This window comes from Salarias fasciatus, chromosome 12 (genome assembly GCF_902148845.1).
Source record: "Salarias fasciatus chromosome 12, fSalaFa1.1, whole genome shotgun sequence".
NCBI classification, from domain to species: domain Eukaryota; kingdom Metazoa; phylum Chordata; class Actinopteri; order Blenniiformes; family Blenniidae; genus Salarias; species Salarias fasciatus.
The window spans coordinates 21022652-21039667 of record NC_043756.1 but is presented as its reverse complement, the minus strand read 5'-3'; the positions used below and the strand labels follow the sequence as shown (position 1 = coordinate 21039667).

At 41.8% G+C, this 17016-nt stretch overlaps 2 protein-coding genes across 4 annotated transcripts; both read left to right on the top strand.

The window, feature by feature from the left end:
- Window positions 1-651: 651 nt before the first annotated feature.
- Window positions 652-6165, top strand: LOC115397837 (zinc finger protein 84-like). Of its 3 annotated transcripts, none has more exons than XM_030104318.1 (2): window positions 652-867; window positions 4565-6165. In XM_030104318.1, the coding sequence occupies exons 1-2, from the start codon at window positions 696-698 to the stop codon at window positions 5422-5424; spliced, it is 1032 nt and encodes a 343-aa protein (XP_029960178.1). In that variant the 5' UTR covers window positions 652-695; the 3' UTR covers window positions 5425-6165. The 3 variants fall into 3 exon arrangements, with proteins under 3 accessions (XP_029960178.1, XP_029960176.1, XP_029960177.1); XM_030104316.1 differs by lacking the exon at window positions 4565-6165 and adding an exon at window positions 1414-2690 and having other exon boundaries at window positions 652-909; XM_030104317.1 differs by lacking the exon at window positions 652-867 and adding an exon at window positions 4000-4218.
- A 106-nt stretch (window positions 6166-6271) lies between these two features.
- Window positions 6272-13255, top strand: LOC115397791 (zinc finger protein 431-like). The gene is made up of 4 exons (XM_030104250.1): window positions 6272-6551; window positions 7024-8021; window positions 10718-10895; window positions 11460-13255. The coding sequence occupies exons 1-4, from the start codon at window positions 6344-6346 to the stop codon at window positions 12338-12340; spliced, it is 2265 nt and encodes a 754-aa protein (XP_029960110.1). The 5' UTR covers window positions 6272-6343; the 3' UTR covers window positions 12341-13255.
- The last annotated feature ends 3761 nt before the right edge of the window (window positions 13256-17016 follow it).

The following is a 17016-nucleotide window of genomic DNA, read 5'->3' as shown; positions in this document are numbered from 1 at the left end:
TTTCTTTTTTGTACCTCCGGTGGAGGTAGAGGCTAGATGAGAGGAACAGACTTGAGATTGGAAATTTGCAAGTTTGTATCTCACAGTGGTTGGGCCACCATTCTGGGTCCCTCAACATTCTCCAGAGTCCCTTAATGTGAAGCTGAAATAGGATTGGTAAGCGTGGAAATGGGAATTTCACCAAGGGGATTTACAGGAAGCTTTATTAAATGGGGTCCTTTGTGTAACTACTCATTGTAAGCAATAATTGATTCTATAATCAGCTGTCCTCACAGACTTTTTGTTTCTGAGAGTTAACCTTTTTTCCTTGACTATTTTATGCAAAACACAATATCAGAAATACACACGGTTAAGGATTAGCTCCTGTTTAACTTTTTCTTGGACTATAAAAAATGATTAATATTGGTAATGGAGAATTCAGACATTTTACTCAGAATTTTGATTTTAGAGTCATTAAATAATAAGAATATTATATATATATATATATATATATATATATATATATATATATATATATATATATATATATATATATATATATATATGGTGGCCCTACTCCTCTTCCGTACTAATCCTCTTTTTACTTCCGCTTTGTGTGTCACATTTTAAGCTCCGACAGTGGAAAACAGTTCTTCAGTTCCGCCGACTGCTTGCACGCTCAGCTGAGCTCACTGCGTGTTTTGTATCGCCCTTCAATGAATCAAAAAATGTCTTCAATTCCCACTTTCAGAGACTTCATCTGCGACAGACTGAGCGCGGCTGCAGAGGAAATATTCCGGATGTTTGAGAAAACCGTGTTGGAGTACGAGGAGGCGCTGGGCCGCCAGCGCAGGCCGCTGGACACAGAATCCAAACCTCAGACACACGGTGAGAACACGCCTCTGATTCATCCGAGCTCCGAAACACAAGGTATTTTAAAGTTTAATGGCAACTAATGTGAAAATCAAGGCTAGACAAAATTATAAGTGATGATCAAATTTTTAATTTCACAAATATAAATACGAGCATTTTACTTTTTTTTTTTACATGCATTCTGTTGATGCATTATGTACCCACATCATATTACACAATATATTAAATTAGTTGGACCACACATGCACAGAAACAGATCTCTGAAAAGGTTGAAAAGTTGCAAACCTTTTGTATACATTGCATATATACATTACATACATTATGTATGCATTGTACATGTATGTATACATTACATACATTATATACAATACATAAGTATTTATTTATTCGATATATTCTGAATCCTTTAAAATCTGTTTGTTTCACTGGCTGCAGTATTTAGTTTGCAGTTACATGGTGAAATAAAACCACTTCCACTGGTATTATAAACTGACAAGATATTAATTTACACACACTCAGTAATCCATCCATCTCTAACATTCCTCTGTTGTTTACCTCCAGAACTGTCCCAGCAACAGGAGCAGCAGGGTCAGATTCGCATCAACCTTCAGCCCTTGAGCAACTCCAGTCTGGCCCAAGGAGATCCAGAGTCTGCCTACGTCAGAGAAGAACATGAGCATCCCTGCACCAGTCAGGATGAAGAGCGTCTTGCACCAAAACGAGCGATTACGCAGACTGTTATTTATGATAACAGTGGGCAGCATGAAGAGCCAACCTTCTGCATGGGGCATGATGGATCTCACAGCAAAGCAGAGGAATTGCCTCTGGGCAACATAGTGGTTAAAAGCTCTGAGGTCCTAAATCTGAACACTGACTACCAGCTACACCCCTGTTACTCCTCTGAAACCCACAACATAGCAGACGGCCATTTTGGAGAGTCAGAGGCTCCCTCCAATACTCCACCAATCAAAAAATCCTATAAATGTGAGACCTGTGGAAAAATCTTAAACAGTAAAAAGCATTTTAGCCGACACCAGAGAATCCACACAGGTGAGAGGCCGTTTCCCTGTGACCTGTGTGATAAAAAATTTAATCGAAAGGAAGACTTGATGGTGCATCGTAGAACCCACACAGGTGAGAAGCCGTATTCTTGTGACATGTGTGAGAAAAACTTCAGTCGAAAGAAATCCCTGGTGAGTCATCGCAGAACACACACGGGTGAGAAGCCTTTTTCTTGTGACGTGTGTGGGAAAAAATTCAATCGGAAGTCAAACGTGAGAGTTCATCGTAGAATCCACACAGGTGAGAAGCCTTTCACTTGTGATACCTGTGGAAAATGCTTTATTAGCAGTTCGGTGTTGAAAAAGCACAGACGGAAACACACGGGTGAGACACAGTTGTCTTGCCTCACCGGTGAAGAGACATTTTCTGAAGCGTCCGGAGGATTAACACCAGGTTTCACACACACTGATTTGTCCTTCTATGACAACAAGTCATAAACTGTTTCCCTGTACTACAAAGTGTACTTGTAGCATGTCGCTTCATGATGTTTTGTTTAGCGGATATATTTTTTTTTTCTCTCATAAGAAACCAGAGCAGTTGAGGCCTGGATTTTGCTGAACACGCCCAGCAATAATTGTGTTGCTTTGTTGAATTGCTTTTTCTGTCCTTGATTAGTTCAAACAGCAGTACGTTTCTCAAAATGTTGGCACTTGCATGTAAAAAGTTTTAATAATGTGGTCATTGGCACTGGCACAGTGTAATTTAACCTTATTTTAGATTTTTTTTCTATTTCATTTCTTTTTTTTTTCCTGTACTTGATACTTTTCATTAGAGCTTGAGTGTTTCAAAGTGTTTTTTTTAATACAAAGGTAGTCAACATTTTGACTCAAACCCAGAAATCACTTTAATAAAGTCGATTCCTGGCATGGTGAAAGGTCTTTGTTGTGTATATTCTGTTTCTGAAAGGATGAATAGTGAGTGTTGATATTCTAAATCATCATGGATCATTCATGCAAGAAGGTTTATGTATCCATCTACACCATTTTCTCCAACTCAGGGTTGCAGAGGTCTGGAGCCAGTCCCAGCTGCCCAGGGGGTGTCAGTCCAACACATATTGGAAACACAGCTGGACATAATCATGCATTCCCACATATAACAGTTACACGCTATTTTGATTAACTGATTCTCAGCAATTGCATGTTTTGAGATTGTGGGTGAGCCTCGGGGAACACTAACAACATACAAACCCCACAAGATTGATGTTAAATCAAGGACAACTTGCTATGAGGTGAGAGCAGCCCCTGACAAGAGTTTAGTAGGCACATAACTCTGAACAAATGAGCCAGGGCCTCATTTACTGGATCTAAGCTGGAGAGGTGCATTTGAAGTCATCACAGCTGAACAAATTTATGTATATGACTCACACATGTAATTCACAGCAAAGGTCCATGCTGTGAGTAATGCCATTTCATAAAAGGAAGAAAAAGTTTTGAACATAGCAAAAAACAAAAACTCTATGGTAATAAAAGGTTTTTACTTTGAAAAGTTGCTCTGTAAAAATGTTTCTTTAAAGCTGATACATTGTTGCCAGCTCCACAGTCAGGTACGTTCTAAAGAGACGTCATAATCTAATTTGCATACCTGCCCATTAGGGAAAATCGGGTGGTGACGTCATTTAAACTGATACATTGTTGCCAAGTCCTCAGCCAGGAACGTTCTAAATGCATCACATGACATGACAGATACAGCCATAGAGCCCTGATCATTCAAAGGCAGCTTTATTTAAATGAAAATACAGACATCTACTGACAAACATCTATTGTGTTTTTTTGTTCTTTCACAAATATAGAAATGCCATCTACAGTCACAAATCTAATTTGATTGGTGTCTTGTCCTATATTATCACACGGCAACATTTAAACAATTTACAAATAATGTTCTGTTTCCTGTTTTCAGTTTTTTCTGTCAAGTGCCCATTTGCTCCACAGCTGGCCCATCATGAAGTCATATAACATCATATTTTGATATGAATATAAGTAAAAAAACAGAGTTCAGAGAGAATCATCATTCTGGACATCCAACAGGGGGCGATAGTCTCATTATGCAGCGCGTGTCCAAACAGAAGAAGAAGAAGAAGAACTGCATTTATGTTTTTTGGTCTGTTTCGGCTTATATCTAGACGCTGCACGTATCGCGAACAAAAAATGTCTTCAGTTCCCAGTTTCAGAGACTTCATCTGCAACAGGCTGACCGCCGCAGCAGAGGAAATATTCCGGGTGTTTGAGAAAACCGTGCTGGAGTACGAGGAGGAGCTCAGCCGCCAGCGGAGACTGCTGGACACGGTCTCCAAACCTCAGACACACGGTGAGAAAATATCCCTGATTCATCAAACCATTTGCTCTCTACCGAAAGCTGCACACAGGCATGTTTATCACTTGTAAACAATTTACAGTCGCCAGTTAACTACAATTTGCATGTGGACAGAAATCGAGCAAGCAGACCCCACACAGCAAGGTTTTTTAATAATTTAGAATGTTTGGACTACAACAGAAACAGACGTGAGATCTGTGCACACAATTCAGGAACCGATATGAATTCATCTTGAAATAAGAGGTGGATAAAACTGATGTCACGCTGGTTGATCTGTCAAAACAGCACTTCGTCTATGATTCTCTTGGTAATCTATGTTTCATGCGTCCTCTGCCACCAGAGTTGCCACAGCAACATGCTGTCAAACAGGAGCAGGAGGAGGGTCTCATCCAGCACCAGCTCTCCTTCAGCAGATCAAGCTTGTGCCAAGAGGACCGTGAACCTTCTTGCATCAAAGAGGAACCGGAGGATCTCTGCACCAGTCAGCATGAAGAGCCTCTCGTGCTGAAACAGGAAACCAACATCATTCTGGAGACTGCGGCTTGTGAAAAAGATGGCCTGAGTGAAAACAGGACTCTATATCTGGATCAGAGCGAATCGCATTGTAGCACAGCAGAGGAAGCATCTTCTGGTAACATGATCATTAAAATGTCTGAGGTCTTAGACCCAAACAATAAAAACCTGCTCATTTTTAACAGAGATTCATCTGAGAGCCGCGACAACACACAGTACCAGTTTGAGGTATCAAAGACTTTCTCAAGTTCTCGCCATCAAAGAAAAAAGTCTTCTAAATGTGAAATTTGTGGGAAAATCTTTAATCATCGATCAGATTTCATCCGACACCAGAGAATCCACACGGGAGTGAAACCGTACTCGTGCAACATGTGTGGTAAAGGATTCAACCAGTCATCGATGCTGACTGATCACAAGAGGGTCCACACAGGTGACAAGCCGTACCCCTGTGACTTCTGTGGGAAAAAATTCAATCGAAAGTCAGCCGTCATGGTTCATCGTAGAGTCCACACGGGCGAGAAGCCTTTCTCTTGTCATGTCTGTGCCGAAGTTTTTATAAGCAGTACAATGCTGAAAAGACACATACAGAAGCACACAGGTGAGAAACTGTTTCCTTGCCTCATCTGTGGACAGCAGTTTCATCAGCAGTCAGAATTGAAAATTCACACCAGGGTTCACATGCAGTGATTTATTCTTTCCTGTATGTTATTCGATTGGCGTCTACCCTGGAAATTATCTCTCTGTCTTGCAGAGTCTTTCTGCAGTGCTGCTTGGTGATATGAAGGCTGTATTGCAGTGTAGACCAGATGGCTGGGTGAAGATGGCTTACATCCTTCACAGATCACTAGTGTATAACCAATAAGAAGGTATGCTTGTACCTTTTGGCTTGATGATGTTTTGGAAAACCCTTAATAGTTTTCAAAAATAGATAATACAAAAAGGAACAAAATTTACCTGTATGTGTCTACTAAAATAAAATGGCTTTGGCACCCCTGCTTTGACCAGTGGATCAAAGACTGTATGTACGATTTGACTTTCAAAAAAAAATGACACTACTCAGGACTTTGATGTTACTTGTCAACTTTTTTCAACTTATTTTTAAAAAAAACATGGACTCTGTTGATATTGTGATCCTGTGATAATGACCCAATATTACTGCCTTCATTTTTATATTTGCAACTCCGTTGTCTTTTTATTGTTTTTTTTGAAAGCTTATTGTACTTCCCGTCTTATTTTCTTTTCTCTTTTGCAAGTATGTTTTTTAAATATAAATATATAAATATATATCTGAATGTTTGAATGGTTCAGTAACACTGTAGCAAGTATGGGGCACTGTTGAAGCAAATTATGAAATATTACATTGTATTTAGATTTTTATCTTATGTCTGCAAGCTTTCGTTTAGTATGTTTTTCAATAATTAATAAAGAAAAAACGAACACAACAAAAAATACCGCGAGGAGTGTTTTTGCCTGAAAGAAACCGGAAATGACTCACGGAAGTAGACGTCGCGTTCCCTGGTGAACTTCCGGTCAGAAAGCGTAGTAGTCTGAGTGGGGAAAAAAAAAAGAAAAAGCCACCGTAGCATTTGCGTTACTTTATCTCTAAATGTCTGTGGAGTGTTTTTCCTCCGATTCAGGGAAAATGACCTCGGCGCGCTGTTTCCGGGAGTTTGTGAACGAGCGACTGAGCGCCGCTGCTGAGGAAATCTTCCGAGTGTTTGAACAAACTGTGTCTGAGTACCAAGAGGAGATCAGCCGCCAGCGCAGACTGCTGGACAGCGTCGCACAGCCTGAGATCAAACTGCAACACAAAGGTCTGATGCATCACTCTGTCTTGGAAAATGCAGCTTTCTCAAGTTAATCATTAATTGGCTCCAAGGGTGGAACATCATGTCAGTGTTGATGGGAGCAGTCAGTTATGATGAAGCACTACTATGATTTTCCACCTGTGGTCTCGTGGTTAACTTTTCAGTAGATCTCCTGCACTGCTATCACTTGCTCTTTTTGCATCTGTAACTTCCAACTATAAAAGTTGTGTTTTTGGGAGTGGCCTGAATTTAACAGATGAAAAACAGCGTTTCATGTGCAAAAAAAAAAAAAAAAAAAAAAAAAAAAAGCAGGATCATTGTGTAAAACACAGTTTTTTTTGTTTTTTTTTTTACTGAGTCAATGTTATTTCACATGATGGTCTGACCGTTTTTGTACCAGAAATGCAGTTTACATCTTTCATCACAGATGGATTTTGTATGTTAACCACACTGTTTGTTATGTACTTTTTGTTTTTAGATATCTTACAGTTTTCTGTCCATGATGAGGAAGCTCCTGTGGACGAGCAGAACCTGTGTGACCAAGATGGGATGTCTGCACTGGATCTAAATAACCTGGAGGTTACACAGATTAAAGAGGAGGAGGAACTTTGGACCAGTCTGAAGGAAGAGCAGAATATACTAAGTCAGGAAACATATTTATCCAAATTAAATCCCACAGGGGAGGGGAGGAATCACAGTGAAGGTCTGCCTCTGCTTCTAGAAAATCATGGGAGTGATGAAGACGTTTCGCAGAGCAATGTCTCAGTCGTAGTAATTAAGTCTGAATCCGACCAAGAGGACTTAGTTTCACCACTACAAAACTCACACAGAGACTTAAACCAAGAGGGCTTAAGTCCTGATCATACGACAGATAAGAAACTTCTGAAATGCTCCTTTTGCCCCAAGAAGGTCTCAGATTTCATGAAGTTAAAAATTCACATTCGGACCCACACCGGTGAAAAGCAGTTCCAGTGTGACACATGTGGGAAATCTTTCTCGAAGATGCCGCTGCTGAAGAAGCACATGATCACCCACTCGGGGTTAAAGCCGTTCATCTGTGGAGTTTGCGGAAAGAAGTTCAACTTTTCGTCAAACCGTGACACTCACATGAAGACTCACAGCACGGAGAAGCCGCACACGTGCGACATCTGCGGAAAGGCTTTCAGACGCAGCGCCGACCTGAAGAGGCACAGCCGAAGCCACACGGGGGAAAAGCCCTACAGCTGCAGCTTCTGCGGGCAGGTGTTCCCGTACCACACTTCTCTCAAGAACCACCTCCGCAGGCACACGGGGGAGAAGCCTTACAGGTGCATGTGGTGTGGGAAAGGCTTTGCTCTGAACGCCACGATGAAGATCCACACCAGAATCCACACAGGGGAAAGGCCGTACAAATGCAACACTTGTGGGAATACATATGCTCATAAGACAGGACTGAATGAACACAAAAAGCTCTGCCATGTGTGGCACAAACAAAAGACCTGATGGTGTGTAGGTCTTCATTTGGAGCTCCGGTGTGTGACGGAACGAAACATTTCACGGCTGCTGACGACACTGATGAGACAGAGTTTCCCGGAGGTGTTCAGTGCACGTGCAGGGATTCCACTATTGAATATTGCTCCCTGACTGGATGATATCAGTAGAGAATATACCACTGCACAAAAACTGCTTCTCTAGAATGTTCTTTTTATAACTGCTTATTTTCCGGACTTGTTTCTGAGTACCACAATGCTCCATTATAAGTTTTTTGATAGTTTTTCTAAAATGTATGGGAAATATGGCATTTCACACATTGTGCTGAACTTTTGGAATAGGTGTTATCCACTTGAGCAAGGCAGCTTAGCCAGACATAAAATGGAATGTGAAATTATCGTTTACAAAACCTGATTGCATGATGATTGAATCCCTCCACACAGTTGCACTACATAAGATGATAAAGCAATTTACTTGCAGTCATGCCTTATGGATTATGCATCTACCACTAAAGCTTTGTTTAGATTAAGACATTGAGGTAGAGCAAGTTTTTCTTTATTAAAGAAGAGGTCATACTGGAGGTGCTTGAAACACTCATCTGAACGGTGTATTAATGAAAAAAAGAGTGAATTATTTATGGATCAAGGATGTCAAACATGCGTCCTAGCTTTTCGTCTGATGACGTCCCAGATGCTTTTTCTTTTCTTATAGATTGAGTTTGATTTTACTGTCCAGGCACTGCTGCTACTGTAGATTGTTGTGCTCTCATAAGGTACTTATTAACATAACACATTCCTAGTCAACAGAGAACTCGGGGGAGGGGTGACCTTCCTAAATGAGGATGACAGTTCAGACTGCAGTTAAGGATTGTATTTGGTCCATTTAGATGTTTTCGTTCAGTGCAACATTCCTGATTTATTTGAGTCAAATCATTTTTCTTTTTTTTTTATAAGTTGAGGCAGCTGTATTTTTGATCTGCTTCTTTGGTGTGCAGCAGTGTTCAGATGGAAGCATTCACACTCCCACATATGGATTGCACTTGTTTTTTTATTTATTCCATCAAACGTAAAGGAGTAAACTTGACCTAACATAATGTCTCCTGTGTTCAAATACGGGCTTATTGACAATGTGTGACTGTTTTAAGCTTCTCTATTATTTCCAATATTGTACTTAAAGAGCTATATTTCCAACACTGAGTTCTTGGATCACATGGTGGAGCAGTGGTTAGTGCTGTAGCTTTACAGTGGGTCGTGGGTTCAAATACTAGTTAGGCCATGTGGATTCGACAGCTCTGTAGAACCCTGATGTTTAATTTGTATTTTTTTTTTTTTTTTTGTCAATGACAGTAAGGGTCTTCATCCAATAAAAAAAATATTGTCATACACTTTCACATTCTAATTCTGTCAAAGTTAATGGGAAAAAAAAGCGGACGATATTCTATGACGAAGAAGTGGGACTTCAAATCTCAACATCCAGTGTGATAAGTTATCTATTTCAGAACTAATGAGAGGTAGGTCACTGTAGCAGAGCCAGAGTGGGGGCAAGGGGGCGGTCGCCCCAGGGCCCACAAGGTCATAGGGCCCCGTTTAATGTGATGTGTTCACATTTACTCGTAAATAAATTATTATAATCAAATTTGCAGTGTGTGCCAGAAGGTATACGCATATGATTGTGGGCTCCAATTTGCTAATTCTGACATTACGACTGTCCATGAATGCATCAGAGCTGTAAGCCAGCGCTGATTGGCTGTGCGGCATTAACGAGTTTTTTCTTTGCACTTGATCTGAACTCTTTGGAGGGAAGTTAAACAGTAAGCTAAACACTATGCTAGCCGCTAGCGGTACTACCCAAAACCTAACATCGGGGCCACTGGTGAGTCAGTGAAACCTTCAAAAATATTATCTTTATCAGAATGCTGTGGTCTTAAACACCTGCCTATTTGAATGTGCCTTGTGTTGCTCTCAACTATAAGAGACCGCGAGTCTATTTTTCCCCCTAATATACGTGAATTCCAAAAGATATAAATAGCTATGTCTATATCTATCTGAATGGATTGTGTAATTTTAGAGCAGCTGTGTTCATTTTTATATTTAAGCTGTATCAAAGATGGTACAGATTTAGCCCGTGACTTTTTATCAAAGTTTTCAGCACCATGGACAGCGAACGCTCTGAGAGCGACAGCTGTCATGCTGCATTTGTGTTGTGTTGTGTGTGTGTGTGCGTGCGTGCGCGTACATATGCGTATTTGTTCTTCAGAACAAGTTTTTGAACTGGTTTGTGACTTTATTCTGCTTTCTGAAGTATATAGGTTTGCTTGACTCAATAAAAGTGAACATTAGTGTGTTTGATGAGGGATTGTTTGAATGGTAAAATTACTATCATGAGGCCCTGTAGACAATGCTCCGCCCCCTCTGTACTGAGACCCACGCCCCGCCTGTGGGTAGGTCTGATAAAGAGAATTTGAAGTTTAATGATAGTCAACTAAACAGTCTGTGATCACACTCCAAAACAGAAGGTGGCGGTAATGGGCACCTAATGCTGGTGCAACCCGCCATGAAAATGAAGAAGAAGAAAGTACCGGAAACGAAACAATGACAACTTCCGGATTTCATATTGTTGGTCAAATGAAAAAGAAAAAGCCATCCAGCGTTTTTTAGGGCCTTTCTTTTCTTCTGTTCATTTACATTTCGTCTTCCAATTAGATGAAAATGACCTCGGCTCGTTGTTTCCGGGAGTTTCTGAACGAACGACTGAGCGCCGCTGCTGAGGAAATCTTTCGAGTGTTTGAACAAACTGTGTCTGAGTACCAAGAGGAGATCAGCCGCCAGCGCAGACTGCTGGACAGCGTCGCACAGCCTGAGATCAAACTGCAGCACAAAGGTCTGCTGCATCACTCTGTCCTGCATAACATGGTTAACACGATTTAATCATGAGTTGGCTCCAAGAGTCGAACAGCCCTGTCAGTGTTGATGGGAGCAATAAGTTGTGTTCTGAGGAAGCCCATTTCACCTGAGTCTTGCATTCTCGCGGTTAACTTTTCAGTATATCACCTGCACTGTTGTCACTTGCTCTTTTTCCATCTGTAAAACTGTAAATGTAATGTAGTGTTTTATGTACCGGCCTGAATGTAGCAGGATCATGATGCACAACAGTGTTTTTAGTGAGTCAGTGTTGGTTCACATGATGGTCAGACTATTTTTGTACGTATAATGCTGTGTACTTCTAACACTGATGGATTTTGTAGATTAACCACACTGTTTGTTGTGTACTTTCCCTTAGATATCTTACAGTTTTCTGTTTTTTTTGTTTTTTTTTTTTACTGAGTCACTGTTATTTCACATGATGGTCTGACCGTTTTTGTACCAGAAATGCAGTTTACATCTTTCATCACAGATGGATTTTGTATGTTAACCACACTGTTTGTTATGTACTTTTTGTTTTTAGATATCTTACAGTTTTCTGTCCATGATGAGGAAGCTCCTGTGGATGAGCAGAACCTGTGTGACCAAGATGGGATGTCTGCACTGGATCTAAATGACCTGGAGGTTACACAGATTAAAGAGGAGGAGGAACTTTGGACCAGTCTGAAGGAAGAGCAGAATATATTGAGTCAGGAAACATATTTATCCAAGTTTAATTCCACAGGGAAAGGGAGGAATCACAGTGAAGAACTGCCTCTGCGTCTGGACAGTCATGGGTGTGATGAAGACGTTTCGCAGAGCAATGTCTCAGTCGTAGTAATAAAGCCTAAATCTGATCCAGAGGACTCGGGTTTACCACTGCAAACGTTGCATAGAGACTTACGCTTCAACCAAGAGAATGTCGGCACCCACACTATTGAAAAATCCTTCCAGTGTGACACTTGTGGGAAATCTTTCACGAAGATGCCGCTGCTGAAGAAGCACATGATCACCCATTCGGGGTTAAAGCCGTTCGTCTGTGAAGTTTGTGGAAAGAAGTTCAACTTTTCGTCAAACCGTGACACTCACATGAAGACTCACAGCATGGAGAAGCCGCACACGTGCGACATCTGCGGAAAAGCGTTCAGTCGCAGCGCCGACCTGAAGAGGCACAGCCGAAGCCACACGGGAGAAAAGCCCTACAGCTGCAGCTTCTGCGGGCAGGTGTTCCCGTACCACACTTCTCTCAAGAACCACCTCCGCAGGCACACGGGGGAGAAGCCTTACAGGTGCATATGGTGTGGGAAAGGCTTTGCTCTGAACGCCACGATGAAGATCCACACCAGAATCCACACAGGAGAAAGGCCGAACAAAAAACCTTCTGCCACATGTGATAGAAACAAAAACCTTGAGAATGATGTTTGAATTTTTTTTTCCTCCTTTTTTACTTTAGAAATGTAATATGATTTACATAAACCTATTTACTATTGGCAGTAAAGTAAATGCTACACAATATTTTGACAGAATATGTTCAGAGTCTCTGTGGCTGCTGAATTACAGGCCGGACACTCCTTTACATTGCATTTTGGGATTGGAAATTGGGGATATGGAATCTAGCTGAGCACTTTGATAAACACATAAATGGGAAATGAAATTAATGCCATGTAAGAGTTTATTCAGAAGTGGAATGTGTTTTGTTTTTGTTTTTTTCCTACAAGAGACACTCAAGCATTTCATCCATATTTTAATAGGATAATATTAAAATTTTAGTAGGAATAAGTACAGCTCTTTCAGGGATAGACATGTTCATCTGGTCCATGGCTGTTTCTCAAGTGAGCCTCTCATATGTCGTACATGTTTAAAAGTAATTATCTGTTTATTGATCTCTTCAATAACTCTGTATTTCACAATGAAGAAATTAAGTTTTTTTGTTCCTTCTCCTTCTGGGAGGAGACCCCGAGGAAGACCTAGGACACGCTGGAGAGACTATGTCTCTCGGCTGGCCTGGGAACGCCTTGGGATCCTCCCAGAGGAGCTGGAGGAAGTGTCTGGGGAAAGGGAAGTCTGGGCATCCCTGCTGAGACTTCTGCCCCTGCAACCCGGCCCCGGATAAGCGGTAGAAAATGGATGGATGGATGGATGGATATTCCTTCTTATGCAAGAACTACACCTCCTAAAATAAACACCTCCACCAATCCAGTAGTAAAAGACAGTACTAATAACCACTCTGACACCATTTCTTTTTTAAACAAACTGCTGGCACAGATGTTTCACGCCTCGTACTCCACCATGTTTTCCACTATAACTATAAAGCATTTTAATAAATCTGAAGAGTACAATGGTAAATTGTATTTCCTTTTTTTTAATGGATCATCTGCCTCCCTCTCATCCTATCCTCTGCCTCTTATTTCCATTTTCTTTCTGAGATATTCCTTTCCCCCCTGCTGGATCTTCAACATTCTTTGTCCAGTATGTCGAATATTTCTCAACACATGTCCAAATCATTACAACAGGGAGTTTTTAGCTTTATCCCTGAATCGTCAAAGCTCTTCATATTTTTTTCTCTCAATGAATATCTCAACATCTTCACCTGAGACTCCTGCCACTGCCGGATCAGATGGAGTTTTATTGCTTTTCTCATATAAGCCCCTTTTCGCTCGTTCCTCTTTAGCACAGTCAAACTTTATTTCTCGTAATTCAGGGTTATTTTATGCAAATAAACGAACCAGATAGAATAAAAGGTGTACAACCATCAGGGGGCAGTAATGCACCAAGCGTGAAGAAAGAGAGGAACCACTATCTGAAGTAAAGTTTGGCCGTCGCACGAAAGTTCAACAGAACTAAATAGTTATTTTTTTGTTTTTGCACTCCGTTTTTACTCCAGCCATGTATCCCATACAAAGTATGCGTAAGTTCGTCTGCGACTGACTGACGGACGTCGCGCAGGAGATCCTGGGAGCGTTTGAGAGCAAACTGATGGACTGCGAGGCGGAGATCTCCCGTCAGCGCAGACTTCTGGATAAAGTCTTCTCAGGTCGGTCAGATAAACCTCCCCTCCGCTAACGGAACATTACACAATGATAGACCTTCGACTTGTTTATACGTCGTTTTTTATTCCGCGACCTGAACTCGGTGTGTGCCGTGTTGCGCTCCACCTCGACCCGAACAGGTGTGGCGCAGTTCTTCATAATGACAATAGATGAAGCGCAGAAGATTAGAAGGCTGACAAGCTGTGCTTAACCCTAACCCTCATTCTTCTTATTAAATATAAACCCCTTTCTTTTGTCACTAATCCACTCATTTTCCTTCTGTTTAGACTTACAGACAATCCACTGCAAGGAGGAACAGGACGTCCACGAGACACCTGGTGAAATTCAGGTTAAAGCTGAACTCGAGGAGGTTCGCATCAGCCATCAAACTCCAAATCCTGTCCAGACTCAGGATGTGGGTGCATCTGATTTGACTCCAGCTTACCAGGAGAGTGTTTCCAGTGATCAGTCTCGGCATTTGAATTCTGAAGGAACTCAGAGAGAAGTGAATGAAAATCCTCAACCCAACCTCTCTGCGCCAAACGGAGACAAACAAGATGCGTCTCTCAACCCAGTCAATAATCAAGGTCAGATTAACCACACAGAGAAAACAAGTGACCATGCAAACACATCTCCAGCTGGTAGTTCTGGACTAACACTGGTTGAGAATGAAACAACAAAAACTACTGAAGTGCCTTCTAATACTAAGCTTAATAGTGAGGATGCAGCATCTACTGAAAGCACTGAGCCAAGAGTGAGTGAGTCCTGTAACAAGACCACAGCAGCAGACAGACGCACTGACTTAATATCACCTGTTGAAACTACTGAGGAGAATCCAAAATCTGAGCCAGCACTGAATGAGAAAACTTCAGATGGGAAAAAAACGTCTGCTGTGGACTCCGCACCAAACAACGCATCAGCCCAGAGTGCCGAGCTCCAACCGGTAGAGGGAAGCAAAGAGAAATCTAGTGACGGAAAACAGACAGAAAGTGCAAGTGGCAGTAAGAAGGCAAAGTCAAATACAAGTACTCCTGCTGAAAAAAGGAAAGCAAGTGATAGAATACCAACTTCAAGTGCTAAAATAAGATCCAGTGATGAAAACACGGTATCGAGTGCCAGCAGGAGCGGAAAAGCCAAATCGACTGGGAGCACTGATCACGAAACAAGTAGAAAATCAAGTGCTGGAAAAACATTGAGTGCGAGTACTCCATCAACGTCTAAAAAGGACTGGAATGAGAAAGCAAAAAGAAGTGGGGACACTGAGCCAGCACTAGAATCAACATCAAACACTAAAGCCGGAGAGGCGAAACTAGATGAGACAGAAAACAGTGAAGATGGTGCATCTGATTCTGAATACGCCAGATCATCACACGGCAAGACGTCCAGCGTCAACAACACAGCGTCGCCAAGTGCAGGACCCACACAAAATAAGAAACCAAGAGATGAAAAAGATGCAGCTAAAACTCCCAAATCCACACAAAATAAGAAATCTGATGACCAGGGAGCAAAATCCACTGGAAGTGATGATTTAAAAGATCACAAGTCCAAAAGTAGAAGCAGTGTGTCTTCCAGCAGTAAGAAGGCAACACCAGACTGTGATGAAAGTGCAACACCAAGTGAAAGTGCCGCTCAGAGAAGGTCACAAAGGGAGGAAACGGAAGAGGAGAAACAGAGGGAGAAACCCAAAAAGAAGGCAGCTTCGAAAGTCAGCACTGACCCAGCGCCCAGTGAGGCGCGGAGCACGGTCGGTGAAATGAAAGATGACGAAAACCCGTTAAAATGTGGCTTCTGCGGTAAAGTCATGACCAACATCAAAAACTACAAATTTCACCTCAGATCCCACACCGTGGAAAAAAAAGTTCAGGTGTGACACGTGCGGGAAGTTGTTCCGGGAGAGCTGGGAACTGAAAAGTCACGTCGTCATCCACTCCACCGTGAAGCCCTTCAAGTGCGAGGTCTGTGGGGCCGGCTTCAACCGGATCCACAACCTGGAGCACCACCTCAGGGTTCACACCGGCGAGAAGCCGTACACCTGCGGCACCTGCGGCAAGAAGTTCAGAAACGTGGGGAACATGCACAGGCACATGAGAGTGCACACCGGCGAGAAGCCCTACTCCTGCGCCGACTGCGGCAAGACCTTCGCCAACTTCTCCGCTTTCACGGTCCACCGGCGCGTGCACACGGGAGAGAGGCCCTTCATCTGCACCTACTGCGCGCAGGGATTCACCACAAAGACGTCCCTGACGAAGCACATCAGGACACACACGGGCGAAAGGCCGTACAAGTGCAGCGTCTGTGAGAAGCCTTCCACTACAAAACAGAATTGAACAGACACGTCTGCCCGCACACCGGGGAGACGCCCTACGAGTGTGTGACCTGTGGCGAGAAGTTTACCACCTGGTGTTTCCTCAATAAGCACAAGCGCATCCACGTCAAGCCTCTAGACATGAGCGAGGATTAATGCGTTTTTTTTTTTTTCCTTTTGAACATACATGTATTACTTTATATAATCGTCACTTTGTCGGAGACACTGGCTGTACTTTAATGTACTTATTTTGAATTGTCACTTTGTAACCCTTAGGACTCCCTTGGAAAAGAGGTTTTTAATTTCAATGGGACCTTCCTGGTTAATTAAAAAAATAAATGAATGGAGGAGATTTCAATGTTTTGTGACTTTAATCATTTTTTTATTATTATTATTTTTCATGTCTTTTTTTTAATTTTTGTATATTCTAAATGGAAATTGCTGATAAAATATAGTTTTTGATATGAAACAAACCGTGTACTAAAGTTAATAAAAGCAAAACATGAGAAACAAGTCTCTGGAGCTTTTTTTTTTTTTTTTTTTTCAATTTCACCTACAATATGCAGACGTAGCATCACAAGTTACAATCAAAACTGTAGTTGTGACATGTTATCCACAATTTAAAAACATTACGAGAAATGATTTTCTTTTCCTGCCGTGGCTTTGGATGCCTCAAACCTCATCTCTTCATTTTTTTTTTTTTTTTAATTCTGTGCAGCATAATGTACACCCAGTAAAACGTTTTGACCCCCCCCCCCCCCCCCCCC

Bases quoted from the DNA above. Each gene is read 5' to 3' on its own strand.
- LOC115397837 (XM_030104316.1), top strand. From the start codon at position 696: ATGAATCAAAAAATGTCTTCAATTCCCACTTTCAGAGACTTCATCTGC. The intron at 910-1,413 runs GTATTTTAAAGT...GTTTACCTCCAG, and splicing joins TCCGAGCTCCGAAACACAAG to AACTGTCCCAGCAACAGGAG.
- LOC115397791 (XM_030104250.1), top strand. From the start codon at position 6,344: ATGTCTGTGGAGTGTTTTTCCTCCGATTCAGGGAAAATGACCTCGGCG. The intron at 8,022-10,717 runs ACCTGATGGTGT...TCTTCCAATTAG, and splicing joins ATGTGTGGCACAAACAAAAG to ATGAAAATGACCTCGGCTCG. The intron at 10,896-11,459 runs GTCTGCTGCATC...TTTTGTTTTTAG, and splicing joins GATCAAACTGCAGCACAAAG to ATATCTTACAGTTTTCTGTC.